At 43.9% G+C, this 12,500-nt stretch overlaps 1 protein-coding gene across 1 annotated transcript in view; it reads right to left on the bottom strand.

Moving 5' to 3' along the window:
* The window catches only part of LOC129848889 (adhesion G protein-coupled receptor B3-like), a gene marked incomplete at its 5' end in the record, with an annotated part of 25,756 nt that extends 16,697 nt beyond the window's left edge, over window positions 1-9,059 (bottom strand). The window contains 3 exons of the mRNA XM_055915989.1: window positions 1,229-1,330; window positions 3,989-4,153; window positions 8,761-9,059. Coding sequence (XP_055771964.1) covers window positions 1,229-1,330; window positions 3,989-4,153; window positions 8,761-9,059 — 566 coding nt within the window. The remainder of the gene's footprint in view (window positions 1-1,228; window positions 1,331-3,988; window positions 4,154-8,760) is intronic.
* Between the last annotated feature and the right edge of the window lie 3,441 nt (window positions 9,060-12,500).

Below are 12,500 nucleotides of genomic sequence, written 5' to 3'. Positions count from 1 at the left end.
GGAGGAGGAAGAGGAGGAGGTTAGGGGGAGGGAGACGAGGAGAAGGAGGAGGAAGAGGAGGAGGTTAGGGGGAGGGAGAGGAGGAGGTTAGGGGGAGGGACAGGAGGAGGTGAGGAGGGGAGGGGAGAGGAGAGGAGAGGAGGGGAGGAGGACATGGGGAGAGGAGAGGAGAGGAGGGGAGGAGGGGAGGGGTTGGAAGGAGGACAAGGGGAGGGGAGGGAGAGGAGGAGGAGCCATGAGGTCTTTGATAAAGGGAAGGAGGAGGAGGATGAGGAAGTGGAGGAGGTTAGGGGGAGGGAGAGGAGGAGGCCTTTTTCCTTACCTGTAGAAAACAGCAGTTAAAAAGTGCCATGCTGTTGTAGGCAATATAATCACAGTTAGCCTTGTAATATGTCCCTGTCTTTGGCTGTAGGCTATTTGAAAACACATTGACATAATGCTGTGTGGGTCAATGCAATGCAAATAGGGAAATCTGTTCAGTAGAAACATACCGGCTGCATCTCAAACGCCACCCTATTCCCTATGTAGTGCACAACTTTACAATAAAATAGTGCATTGTATATTAAATAGGGAGTCGTTTTGGACGCAGACATCGTGTAAAGCACTTCCAATCCGTCACAGCAGGAATGGATGTGTCAGTGGAATGTGACAGGGACATATCCATCACCACTAGTCCTCTCTACACATGAGTAATGGACAGAAAGCTCCCAATGAAACCTCAACATAATAGCCCCTGGAAAATGACTCATTTCATTATCAACTAAGTTACAGCAGAACATTCTAACGTGCTCTAGTTTCTCTTGGTTCATTATTCAGTCAATGGCCATACAGCGGCTGGAGTCTGAATTCAGACCAGCAGGACTATCCTTTTTTTAAACTCTTATTTTTTTAAATGTATTTTATGAATCGAAGTTAAAAGTGAAGACTTGAATGAAAAAAGTAGGGTAAGTGAGAGGGTATGACAAGTGTTTGATACCATGCTCACATGCCCCAAAGGCAGTGGTGGTAACCACTAGGATAGACAAAACCCCAGGGCATGACTGTGTTCTTACTGCACTTAGTGTAGCATTAGGAGGACACAGACACACACACACACACACACACACACACACACACACACACACACACACACACACACACACACACACACACACACACACACACACACACACACACACACACACACACACACACACACACACACACACACACACACACGTGTCCTTACCCGTGGCATTGGGAGGACACCTGTTGAAGGCCAGTTCTCCTGAAGGTGTTCTTCTCCACACCATGGATACAGTGTAGTCCTCCAGACATATCTCATAGGGCGCTGGGGAGCGAACCGTACACAACACATTGCTGGGTTATTGCTGACTCACAAATATGTATAGTCCAGAAGCGGCTGGTGGGAGGAGTTATAGGAGGCTCATTGTAATAGTTGTAATGGAGTTTTTGGAACGGAGTCAAACGTGGTTTCCATCAAGGGTTGGAACTGGTTCAGGGAACAAAACCAAAAACCGGGAAATAACAATTAGGAACGGAACCCGAACCATAAACTAAAGTTATCTATACTGTTCCGGAAGATAACCGTTATTTTTAAAGCATGCAAACTGGTTAAAAACTTTATTTTATGTTCCGGGCATTTTCTTCCAGTCCCACAAAAGTCACATCAAATAAGTGCCTATACAAAGCCTTCAGTCTGTCACTCATAAATTATTATTATTATATTTATTATTTTTATTTTTTATTTTATTATTATTATTATTTTTGTATTATGTTTTTTAATTATTATTATTTATTTAAAATGTATTATTATTTGTATTTGTATTATTGTTATTATTATATTTATTATTATTTATATTATTAAAATATATATATTTTTAAATATTATTATTATTGTTGTTTTTATTATTATTATATTTTTAAATATTATTAATATTAGTAGTAGTAGTATTCCAGCGTCTGCCTGCCAGCTGGACATTTTTGCCAGTGGGGGTGTGTTGAGTCTACCTGCCCCTCCCCTGTGAAGCATAGCTTATTGTAGCCTACTGACAACATTACAAGTGTAATTCAGAAATTAGGGAGAGATGTTTAATTAAAGAAGAATGGATTTACTTTTCAATGCTAGTTATTAAGGATACTATAGTTATCACGTTTCACATTGGATTTATTAACTACAAAAGGTAAGAGTTTGATTTTAATTCTAGTGCTGCTCTGCACACACAAGCTAGTTAGCTAGTTAGCTAGTTAGCTAGTTAGCTAGTTAGCTAGTTAGCTAGTTAGCTAGCTAACGTTTGCTCTGGTCCAATGTTAAACCAACTCGGATGTTCAAAGACATTCAAAGTTCCTCCATAGAAGCTGGTCCTCCTCCGTGGGCCTAATTCAGATGATGCATGTCATAACAAGATGCCCAGCGCTTCAAGGCAAGCTTCCTCCAAACTCTCTCGCTGTCCCTCTCCCTCAAAATGTCAGTTACATCTGGCGCCCTACACTGTGACTGGCAGCACAGTGTGTGTTTGCCTTTCATTACGATTAAACCATGCTGTTATGGCAAAATACTATTTGCTATTAACGTAAAAAAAATACATATTTCAGAGTTTTAAAAAGGGACAGAAAGGAACAATAAAACCCCATTGTTTTTCGGGTTCGAACCGGTTAAGAAGTTTATTTTGCTGGTCGAAACAGTGGAACAGAACCCCAAAAATAATGAATCTGTTTAGGACAAAACGATTGGAAAATAATTTTGGTTCCAACCCCTGGTTTGATACCATTCCATTAATTCCATTGAAGCTGTTACAAGGAGCCTGTCCTCCTATATCTCCTCCCACCAGCCTCCTCTATAATTGCATAAGTGTAGACTAGATTGTAACTAGATTGTAATACATGAACATGCTGTAGTTGTAAAATGGTTTCTTTGTGTTGGATTAAACTGCTTAAAATAGAACAGGTCTGAAAAAGATTGATAATGGGAACTGCTTCCCTACAGTCCTTACTCCTACAACAGAAACAATGCCACTCTTTACAGGGTGATAATGGTCAAACAAAAGATTAAATTTGCATTCATCGCCATGGTAGCGAACAGTCTCCATGGAGATAAAACAGGTGGGTTAATCAACACCATCAATTAATATTAAGATATTAATCATACATTAGGACCTAGACAAAATAACACTCTTTTATTCTCACTCTCGCTCTTTATCTCTCTCTTATTCTCTCTCTATTCTCTCTCTATTCTCTCTCTCTCTTTATCTCTCTCTCTCTATTTTTGCTCTCTCTTTATCTCTCTTTCTCTATCCTCTCTCTTTATTATCTCGCTCTCTCTATTCTCTCTCTCTCTCTTTATTATCTCACTCTCTCTATTCTCTCTCTCTCTCTCTCTCTTTATTATCTCATCTCTCTATTCTCTCTCTCTCTTTATTATTTCTCTCTCTCTATGCTCTCTCTCTCTTTATTATCTCGTCTCTCTATTCTCTCTCTCTCTTTATTATTTCTCTCTCTCTATGCTCTCTCTCTCTCTATCCTCTCTCTCTTTTTATTTCTCTCTCTATATATTCTCTCTCTCTCTCTAACAGCTTCCTCTTAAAGCTCCAGTCTGTGATTTGGGAAGCTGTTCAATAGTCATTTCAAGTCTTGATATTTACCCATTGGTTCTTGAAGAATAGACAATAACCTACAGTATACATATCTCATGAGTTTAGCACAATCTGTCGATCTTTATCGTAATCCAAAATAGAAGCGTTGTATTACTCCGTTGTTGAATTCATTGTTGAATTGCAGATGATCTTTCTAGACTCTGTCTATTTTCAGAGCAGAGCTGAAGCTGGGTTGCCTACCCTCTGCTTTATGTAACTCTTATCGTTTCCTCCTACAGGAACAGAAAGGCACGTCACTCTTCCTCAGCGAAGAGAAAGATCGTTATCTTCACTCTACGCTTCCAGTTAATTGACTCTTGCTGTCTCACTTATGGTGGTTATGGGGTTATCGTTACCTGGGCAACGTTGGTCACTGCACTTGCGGACTTCATCCCCCGCGCCCTCGCACTGTTGCCCGGTGACCGCTGCCCCCTGGCACACCCGCGCCCGCCTCTGCCAACCCCCGTCACATGACTTGGAGCAGCCACTCCAAGGCCCCCAGGGATTCCACTGGCCATTGGCTGAGGAGGAGAGACAGATCAGTTAAACCACTGGCCATTGGCCGAGGAGGAGACAGATCAGTTAAACACTGGCCATTGGCTGAGGAGGAGATACACACCACTTTTAATCAACTGGAGTTGGCCATTGGCTGAGGAGTTAGACCTGGCCATTGGCTGAGGAGTTAGACCCATGGCCATTGGCTGAGGAGTTAGACCTGGCCATTGGCTGAGGAGTTAGACCCATTGCCATTGGCTGAGGAGTTAGACCTGGCCATTGGCTGAGGAGTTAGACCCATGGCCATTGGCTGAGGAGTTAGACCCCTGGCCATTGGCTGAGGAGTTAGACCCCTGGCCATTGGCTGAGGAGTTAGACCCCTGGCCATTGGCTGAGGAGTTAGACACCTGGCCATTGCCCGAGGAGTTAGACCCCTGGCCATTGGCTGAGGAGTTAGACCCCTGGCCATTGGCTGAGGAGTTAGACCCCTGGCCATTGGCTGAGGAGTTAGACCCCTGGCCATTGGCTGATGAGTTAGACCCCTGGCCATTGGCTGAGGAGTTAGACCCCTGGCCATTGGCTGAGGAGGAGACACATCACTGTTAAAAAGGGTCTCTTTCTCAAATGCCTAAATATCTGTCCTCTCCTTGTGTCCTATCCGTGTGTCCTCTCCTTATGATATATCCTTGTGTCATATTCATGTTTCCTCTCCTTGTTTCCTCTCCTTATTTCCTCTCCTTGTGTCCTCTCCTTGTCTGCTGATTGTTAAAAACTTGACAGGTAAAACATTATGGTGGCAGCTCATCATTAGACTGGCTTTGTCCTGGTCAGTTCATTCAGAACAGAGTGATGAAGGAGTGAAAATTAGTACAGTAGATGATGGATTTTAAAACAAGGAGCCAGAGAGCCTCTGGACTCCATCTTCTCTCCCCAACATCCAATCGGTTTTCAATAAAGCATGGCCAATAAGGAATCAATTTTTTTTTTACCATCATTCAGCCGGTCTTTCAATTTCTATAACGGCACTAGGACCCCTGGGGATACCTGAGAAGACTCATGAGACCATAGTCCTACTGGTAAAATGCACATCAGGGGTACTTCAGGGGTACTCTGGGAAGCTTCAGGGGTACTCTGGGAAGACTCATGAGACAATAGTCCTACTGGTAAAATGCACATCAGGGGTACTTCAGGGGTACTCTGGGAAGCGCAAAATGTTGTTGGTGGTACAGTAACCGAAAAAGGTTGTGAATCACAGCTCTAAGATACCACACGACCTTGACCATTCTCTGTGCTACGTTCCCCAGGGGATGAAGTTCTACTATGATGTGTGGCTAGAAGATGTGAATTCATTCTTACACAGACACAGTAAATGGGATTATAGACACTGGGACACATGGGGGTGTGTCCCAAAGGGTGCCCTATTCCCTATATAGTGCACTACTTTTGACCAGTGACTCGGGGAATAGGGTGCCATTTGGCACAAAGCCGTGGACATGTTTTATAGTACCCAGAAATACAGTAAAAAAAAATAGTTTTTGGCAGAATTTTATCCAGATTCAATTAATAAAATGACTCTGATAATACTTGTAATAATGAGGAATATGTCTCCTTTTATGGCTGGGGAGGCTGCTCGGTGACTGCGGTGATAACTTTCCTCACTTTGCCAATATTAAAAGGCCTTTTATGATAAAGTTTCCCAAAGCAGTGGCATGTTTTATGGCTTTTTAATGAACACAGTAAAATCGAGCATTAGGAAAAAACAGATGGTCCCCCTCAGCTAAACAGTTAATCACATGACCTTCTCTGAAAGGTAGAACAACCCTGGGAAGGGGTCACACTCCTCTATTTCATCTCTCCGTCACTCCTCCGTCACTCCTCCATCCCACCTGTATTTACCCCTTCTCCATACACACAGGTCCAAGGACTAACCTCAGTGGAGGTCTGAAATGGACAGACATGATGCCGACCAAGTTCATCACAAAACAAGTCAGTAGTGCAACGTTGACCTGCGTTACACCAGCGTGTGGTGAGAGAGCATCGCTGTCTCCCAGTTCTCTGTAACATTATTCATGTTTAGTGAGCATCGCTGTCTCCCAGTTTTCTGTAACATTATTCATGTTTAGTGAGCATCGCTGTCTCCTAGTTCTCTGTAACATTATTCATGTGTTAGTGTAAAAATCCCATTTGAAGATGAGAGTTCCAGGGTTCTGACTTGATACATTCAGACTGCTAGCAGTCCACTAACACTACGCTGACATCTAAGTGTTGGGAATAACTCAGAGACAAACAGTTTAGCATAGCAAACACTGAACTAAATCAAATCAAATCAAATTGTATTTATCACATGCGCCGAATACATGCTTACTTACAAGCCCTTAACCAACAATGCAGTTTTAAGAAAATAGCAAAAAAAAAAGTAAGAGATAAGAATAACAAATAATTAAATAGCAGCAGTAAAAAACAATGGCGGGGCTTTATACAGGGGGTACCGGTACAGAGTCAATGTGCGGGTGCACCGGTATCGAGGTAATTGAGGTAATATGTACAGTACATGTAGGTATAGTTATTAAAGGGATTATTAAAGTAACTACATGAAAAACACAAATACAGTATATCTAACAGGATGTTATAGATCTAATTGATGGGACCTGGTCACTGTTTTTTCGGTAGCGTAGTTGGCATTGTCAAGAGGGCGGCCATGTGTGTTTGCAAGGCGGATGTTCTGGGTTCTAGTCTCTGTGTGAGCTGGTTCAGGAGGAAGTGGTACAGGAGGAGGAAGTGACGTCCGTCACTTCTACATACACCCTGTCAGCCAGGCTCTGACCTGTCTGGATTGTAGCACCTGTCACTTCTACATACACCCTGTCAGCCAGGCTCTGACCTGTCTGAAATGTAGCACCTGTCACTTCTACATAGACCCTGTCAGCCAGGCTCTGACCTGTCTGGATTGTAGCACCTGTCACTTCTACATAGACCCTGTCAGCCAGGCTCTGACCTGTCTGGATTGTAGCACCCATCACTTCTACATACACCCTGTCAGCCAGGCTCTGACCTGTCTGGATTGTAGCACCCGGCACTTCTACATACACCCTGTCAGCCAGTATCTGACCTGTCTGGATTGTAGAACTCTCTGGTCCTTGCCCAGTGCTAGATTGACCAGAAGTCTTTATTCTGAATTTATTGCAGTAGTTACAGATACTGTAGTAGTTTTGTATTCAGAATGACATTTGCATGGCATGTTCACATTGTTCATAGCATGTATTTTGTATGGTGATTCAGAAGATTAATTAATTTAATTAAAACGATAGATCACCAAAATGACATCGTGTCCAAATCATCCAAAATGAGTGCTGAGAGATTAGTTCTTCTTGAGGTCTATTCGTTTTCAGTTAGATTCATACATTAGATGTTGTTTATCTTGGCATGTAATGCACTATGTATTGTGTGGGTTGAATGCTGTAACAACACTGAATAAAACAATTAAAACATCACAAGTCCCACGATGGTAGTGACTTCCCATTACTGCTTATCACTTATTAACCATCCTTTATTTAATAAAATATTTGTTTTATTTGATGACTTTAATATTAATATTTAATTCCAAGTCATCATCTCATCTCTATAGAGCTGCTTGCTGTCTGACATAATCACTATTTTAGAGGTTCTTCAAATTAAATAAGGCATATTTTTATGAATGCAGAACACCAACTACTAATCACTTATATCATGTATTTTCAGGTAGAGATACCTCGCGAAGCAACTGCCCTCTATATCTATCTTCTGTCTCTCCTCTCTCTCTCTCTCTCTCCGTGTCTTCCCCACATTAAACTAATGTAGCAGGCCTATAGAAACACACCGAACGAACAAGTAGGCACGCAATGGATTATGGTCATTGCAGTTAATTACCATGTTTTCTGCACTAAACTTTGTAGAATATCTACCGGTTGGAAACTACAACTCCCTACTACATCGCACAGTTCGGGCTTGATCTGATTTATCTCTAGAGAAACTACTTAATGTGCGCATTGAGCTCACAGAAAAAGAAAAAAAAATGAACGAAATGGAATTAAAATAATTGAACCAGTGAATTAGTTGTTTCAAAAACCAAAAATAACCCCAGTTTCAGTTCATCGCTCAGCACTATCTATAAGAGACTTTGTTGAGATTCACAATCAATTTGAGATACTTTTGGATGATTTGGACATGACGCGCAAAAACTGCTAATATTGGTCCCATGACTTGAACAGGAATTGTGCCACAAATGCTAAAATGTTAACTAAGGGAAACTAAACCATACTGTATCATGGATCGCTGTCATACCTTGTCCACAGACCGCTGACAGCGTAGGGAAACCAATGTGTCATTTTGTAATTTGGGTGAACCATTCCTTTAAGTTTATTTGGACAGGGACAATGTACAACACAAACACCACTAAGAAACCACTGAGAAACAGTGTTCCAGATTTAGCTAACAGCTAATTTACATCTGTAGTCCCTGGGACGATGATGATAGCGATGATGATGATGATGATGATGATGATGGCGATGAGGATGGCGATGGTGATGATGATGATGATGATGATGATGGTGATGATGATGGCATTAATAGCTAAGTGGCCCAGTCAGTGTGTTACCTGTGCAGTCTGGATTGTAACACTCTCTGCTCTCCGCCCAGTGGCCACGACACTCCGACCCACCGTGGGCGGCGGCTGAGCACTGTCTGGTCCTCTGCTGGGTCCCGTTGGCACAGGTCACTGAACAGTCACTCCAAAGGCTCCACTCCTGCCACTGGCCGTCCACTGGGGCACACACACAGACACGTACCAACACACACACACCCACACAAACAGCCCAGACCCAAGAGGGAGAAAAAGGGAGAAAAATAGAACAGTCAGTCAGAAGAAGTGGAAGGAGACCATATTCAAATGGCTGTCTTCAGGTTGAGAGTCTGACAACTAGACACCCATATTATAATATTCTTCCCCTGAAAACACAGTGCAATGTTCATGCATGAACACACCATTACCGCTTGTGGTTTGAGTGGCTTGAAATAGCTCAGGTCTAGTGGGTCATATTGCAAGAGAATGGCCGTGTGTGGATGTGTCCCAAAACTGTACCCAAATAGTGCACTCCTTTTGACCAGAGTAGAAGTGCACTATATAGGGAATAGGGCCAATTCATTACTTCTGCTTTTGGAGCTGCTAGTTCTCAGTTCTCGTCTCAGAGGTGAAAATGCCTTAAAACGGCGCAGAGGACAAACACAGAAAGTAATGAGTTTGCCACCTGCATTTGTCATTGCCTCTACAAACCAACTTCCTTGGGGGAGGTTCTGCTGCATTTGTCATTGCCTCTACAAACCAACTTCCTTGGGGGAGGTTCTGCTGCATTTGTCATTGCCTCTACAAACCAACTTCCTTGGGGGAGGTTCTGCTGCATTTGTCATTGCCTCTACAAACCAACTTCCTTGGGGGAGGTTCTGCTGCATTTATTACCAACTACACCCTTCCTAAAACAGAGCCAGAGTTATATTTCTGCAAAACGACCTACAGTTGAATAAAGAGCTTGGCCTTTTCTTACAAGAAGAGAGGAGGGAAACTTTATTGTCCAGTTACTTACAGTGCAGAGACATGCGTCTTTTTGCTTATGGCCACAACCCAGAGTTGTAAATAGTTCTGTCAAAAAGACCTGCAGCTGAATGAAGAGCTCGAGACTAAACAAGATACTGAGGGGGTCACAGAAGTAGCCGTGTCACCACACATCAGACTAGAACTACAGGGTCAATCAGCAAAGCCTTGGAAGAAACATCTATCAATGTACTGTCAAAACCCAGACAACCTGAACGACCCAGACAACCTGGACGACCCAGACAACCTGAACGACCCAGACAACCTGGACGACCCAGACAACCTGGACGACCCAGACAACCTGGACGACCCAGACAACCTGAACGACCCAGACAACCTGAACGACCCAGACAACCTGAACGACCCAGACAACCTGGACGACCCAGACAACCTGGAGGACCCAGACAACCTGGACGACCCAGACAACCTGGACGACCCAGACAACCTGAACGACCCAGACAACCTGGACGACCCAGACAACCTGAATGACCCAGACAACCTGAACGACCCAGACAACCTGAATGACCCAGACAACCTGAACGACCCAGACAACCTGAACGACCCAGACAACCTGGAGAACCCAGACAACCTGGACGATCCAGACAACCTGAACGACCCAGACGACCTGAACGACCCAGACAACCTGAACGACCCAGACGACCTCAACGACCCAGACAACCTGGACGACCCAGACCCTTTTCCATTTAACATCCAACATCAAATGGCAAAGTTAGAAAAAAAGAACATAAGTGTATGCACAAAACAGTACACACACACACACACACACACACACACACACACTGCTCAGGAAAATAGCTGTTAATTGCATTGGAGTTGATTGGACTGAATGGACTGCAGACTTTTAAAGCTAGGCAACTAAAAAAACAAAGTGTATGTGTGTGTTTGTATGTGTGTGTATGTGTGTGTGTATGTGTGTTCTTTTTTGTGAGCGCATCATAGTCTGTCTACAATCTAGCACATAGTGATTGTGGAAAAAACTCATCATCACTAATCTGCTTACCATTCACTGGCAATTGCGGCTAAGTGATTTCCTCTTCAGTGTTGCAGTGTTGACTCTATGACAGCGGGTTTTCAAACCATATTATGATGTGAGCATGAACGGCACATGCTGCTTTTAACTATGTCATGAGGCCTGTATGCCATATGCATCCTGTTTCTCCCCCCCCCCCCTCTCTCTCTCTCTCTGTCTCTATACACCCTCTCTCCTCTCTCTCCTCTCTCTCCTCTCTCTCTCTCTCTCTCTCTGTCTCTCTACCCCCTCTCTCCTCTCTCTCTCCCTCTCCTCTCTCTCCTCTCTCTCTCTCTCTCTCTCTGTCTCTCTACCCCCTCTCTCCTCTCTCTCTCCCTCTCCTCTCTCTCCTCTCTCTCTCTCTCTCTCTCTCTCTCTCTCTCTCTCTCTCTCTCTCTCTCTCTCTCTGTCTCTCTACCCCCTCTCTCCTCTCTCTCTCCCTCTCCTCTCTCTCCTCTCTCTCTCTCTCTCTCTCTCTCTCTCTCTCTGTCCCCCCCCCTCTCTCTCTCTCTCTCTGTCTCTATACACCCTCTCTCCTCTCTCTCCTCTCTCTCCTCTCTCTCTCTCTCTCTCTCTCTGTCTCTCTACCCCCTCTCTCCTCTCTCTCTCCCTCTCCTCTCTCTCCTCTCTCTCTCTCTCTCTGTCTCTCTACCCCCTCTCTCCTCTCTCTCTCCCTCTCCTCTCTCTCCTCTCTCTCTCTCTCTCTCTCTCTCTCTCTCTCTCTCTCTCTGTCTCTCTACCCCCTCTCTCCTCTCTCTCTCCCTCTCCTCTCTCTCCTCTCTCTCTCTCTCTCTCTCTCTCTCTCTCTCTCTCTCTCTCTCTCTCTCCTCTCTCTCACCCTCTCCTCTCTCTCCTCTCTCTCCTCTCTCTCTCTCTCTCTCTTTCTCTCTCCCTGTCTCTCTACCCCCTCTCTCCTCTCTCTCTCCTCTCTCTCTCCCTCTCCCTCTCCTCTCTCTCCTCTCTCTCTCTCTCTCTTCTCTCTCCATTGAGTTGCAGTGTAATTGATCCAATAATGTTGCACCAAAAAGGCAGCTGTTGTCTTCTCCCAAGAGGCTCTCTCCTTGCAAGATGGTCTTTTGATTAGACTTTATCTTCTGAACGGCACCCTATTCCCTACATAGTGCACTACTTTTGACCAGAGCCCTATGGGATTCCCTATGGGCTCTGATTGATAGTAGTGCCTACATAGGGAATATGTTGCTATTAACATGGTGCTATTAATATTAACATGGTGCCAATGAATAGAGAATCACTTGTGTCTGTTACTGGTCCCTTTGTTTCTACACGTATTCACCTCCGTCATTCTTGAAGGACCGAATGTTGACTGACATTATATGGATCAGAGCTTCATTCAAATATTTAGAGAAAGAATGACAAGGAAGTGGCTTTTAAAATGCTAAACGTTGGAAAATAAACAAGCAAGCACAACAACAGGGTATCATGGGGTGTAATCATTAGTGCACACTGTAGCAAACAGTTGCAAAGAAAAGTAGAGTTTCTATTGGACAAATTCAGATCCCTCCCTCCCTGTTTGATCCCTCCCTGTTTGGTTCTGTTTGCCTCTGTTTGGTTCCTGGTAATTATACCCATGGTCTCATTAGAATATGTAAAAATACACAAACACACACACACACACACACACACACACACACACACACACACACACACACACACACACACACACACACACACACACACACACACACACACACACACACAG

The sequence above is a fragment of the Salvelinus fontinalis genome, unplaced genomic scaffold, assembly GCF_029448725.1.
Source record: "Salvelinus fontinalis isolate EN_2023a unplaced genomic scaffold, ASM2944872v1 scaffold_1259, whole genome shotgun sequence".
Classification (NCBI taxonomy): Eukaryota; Metazoa; Chordata; class Actinopteri; order Salmoniformes; family Salmonidae; genus Salvelinus; species Salvelinus fontinalis.
The sequence above is the reverse complement of the archived record's forward strand: the minus strand, read 5'-3'. Positions and strand labels throughout refer to the sequence as shown.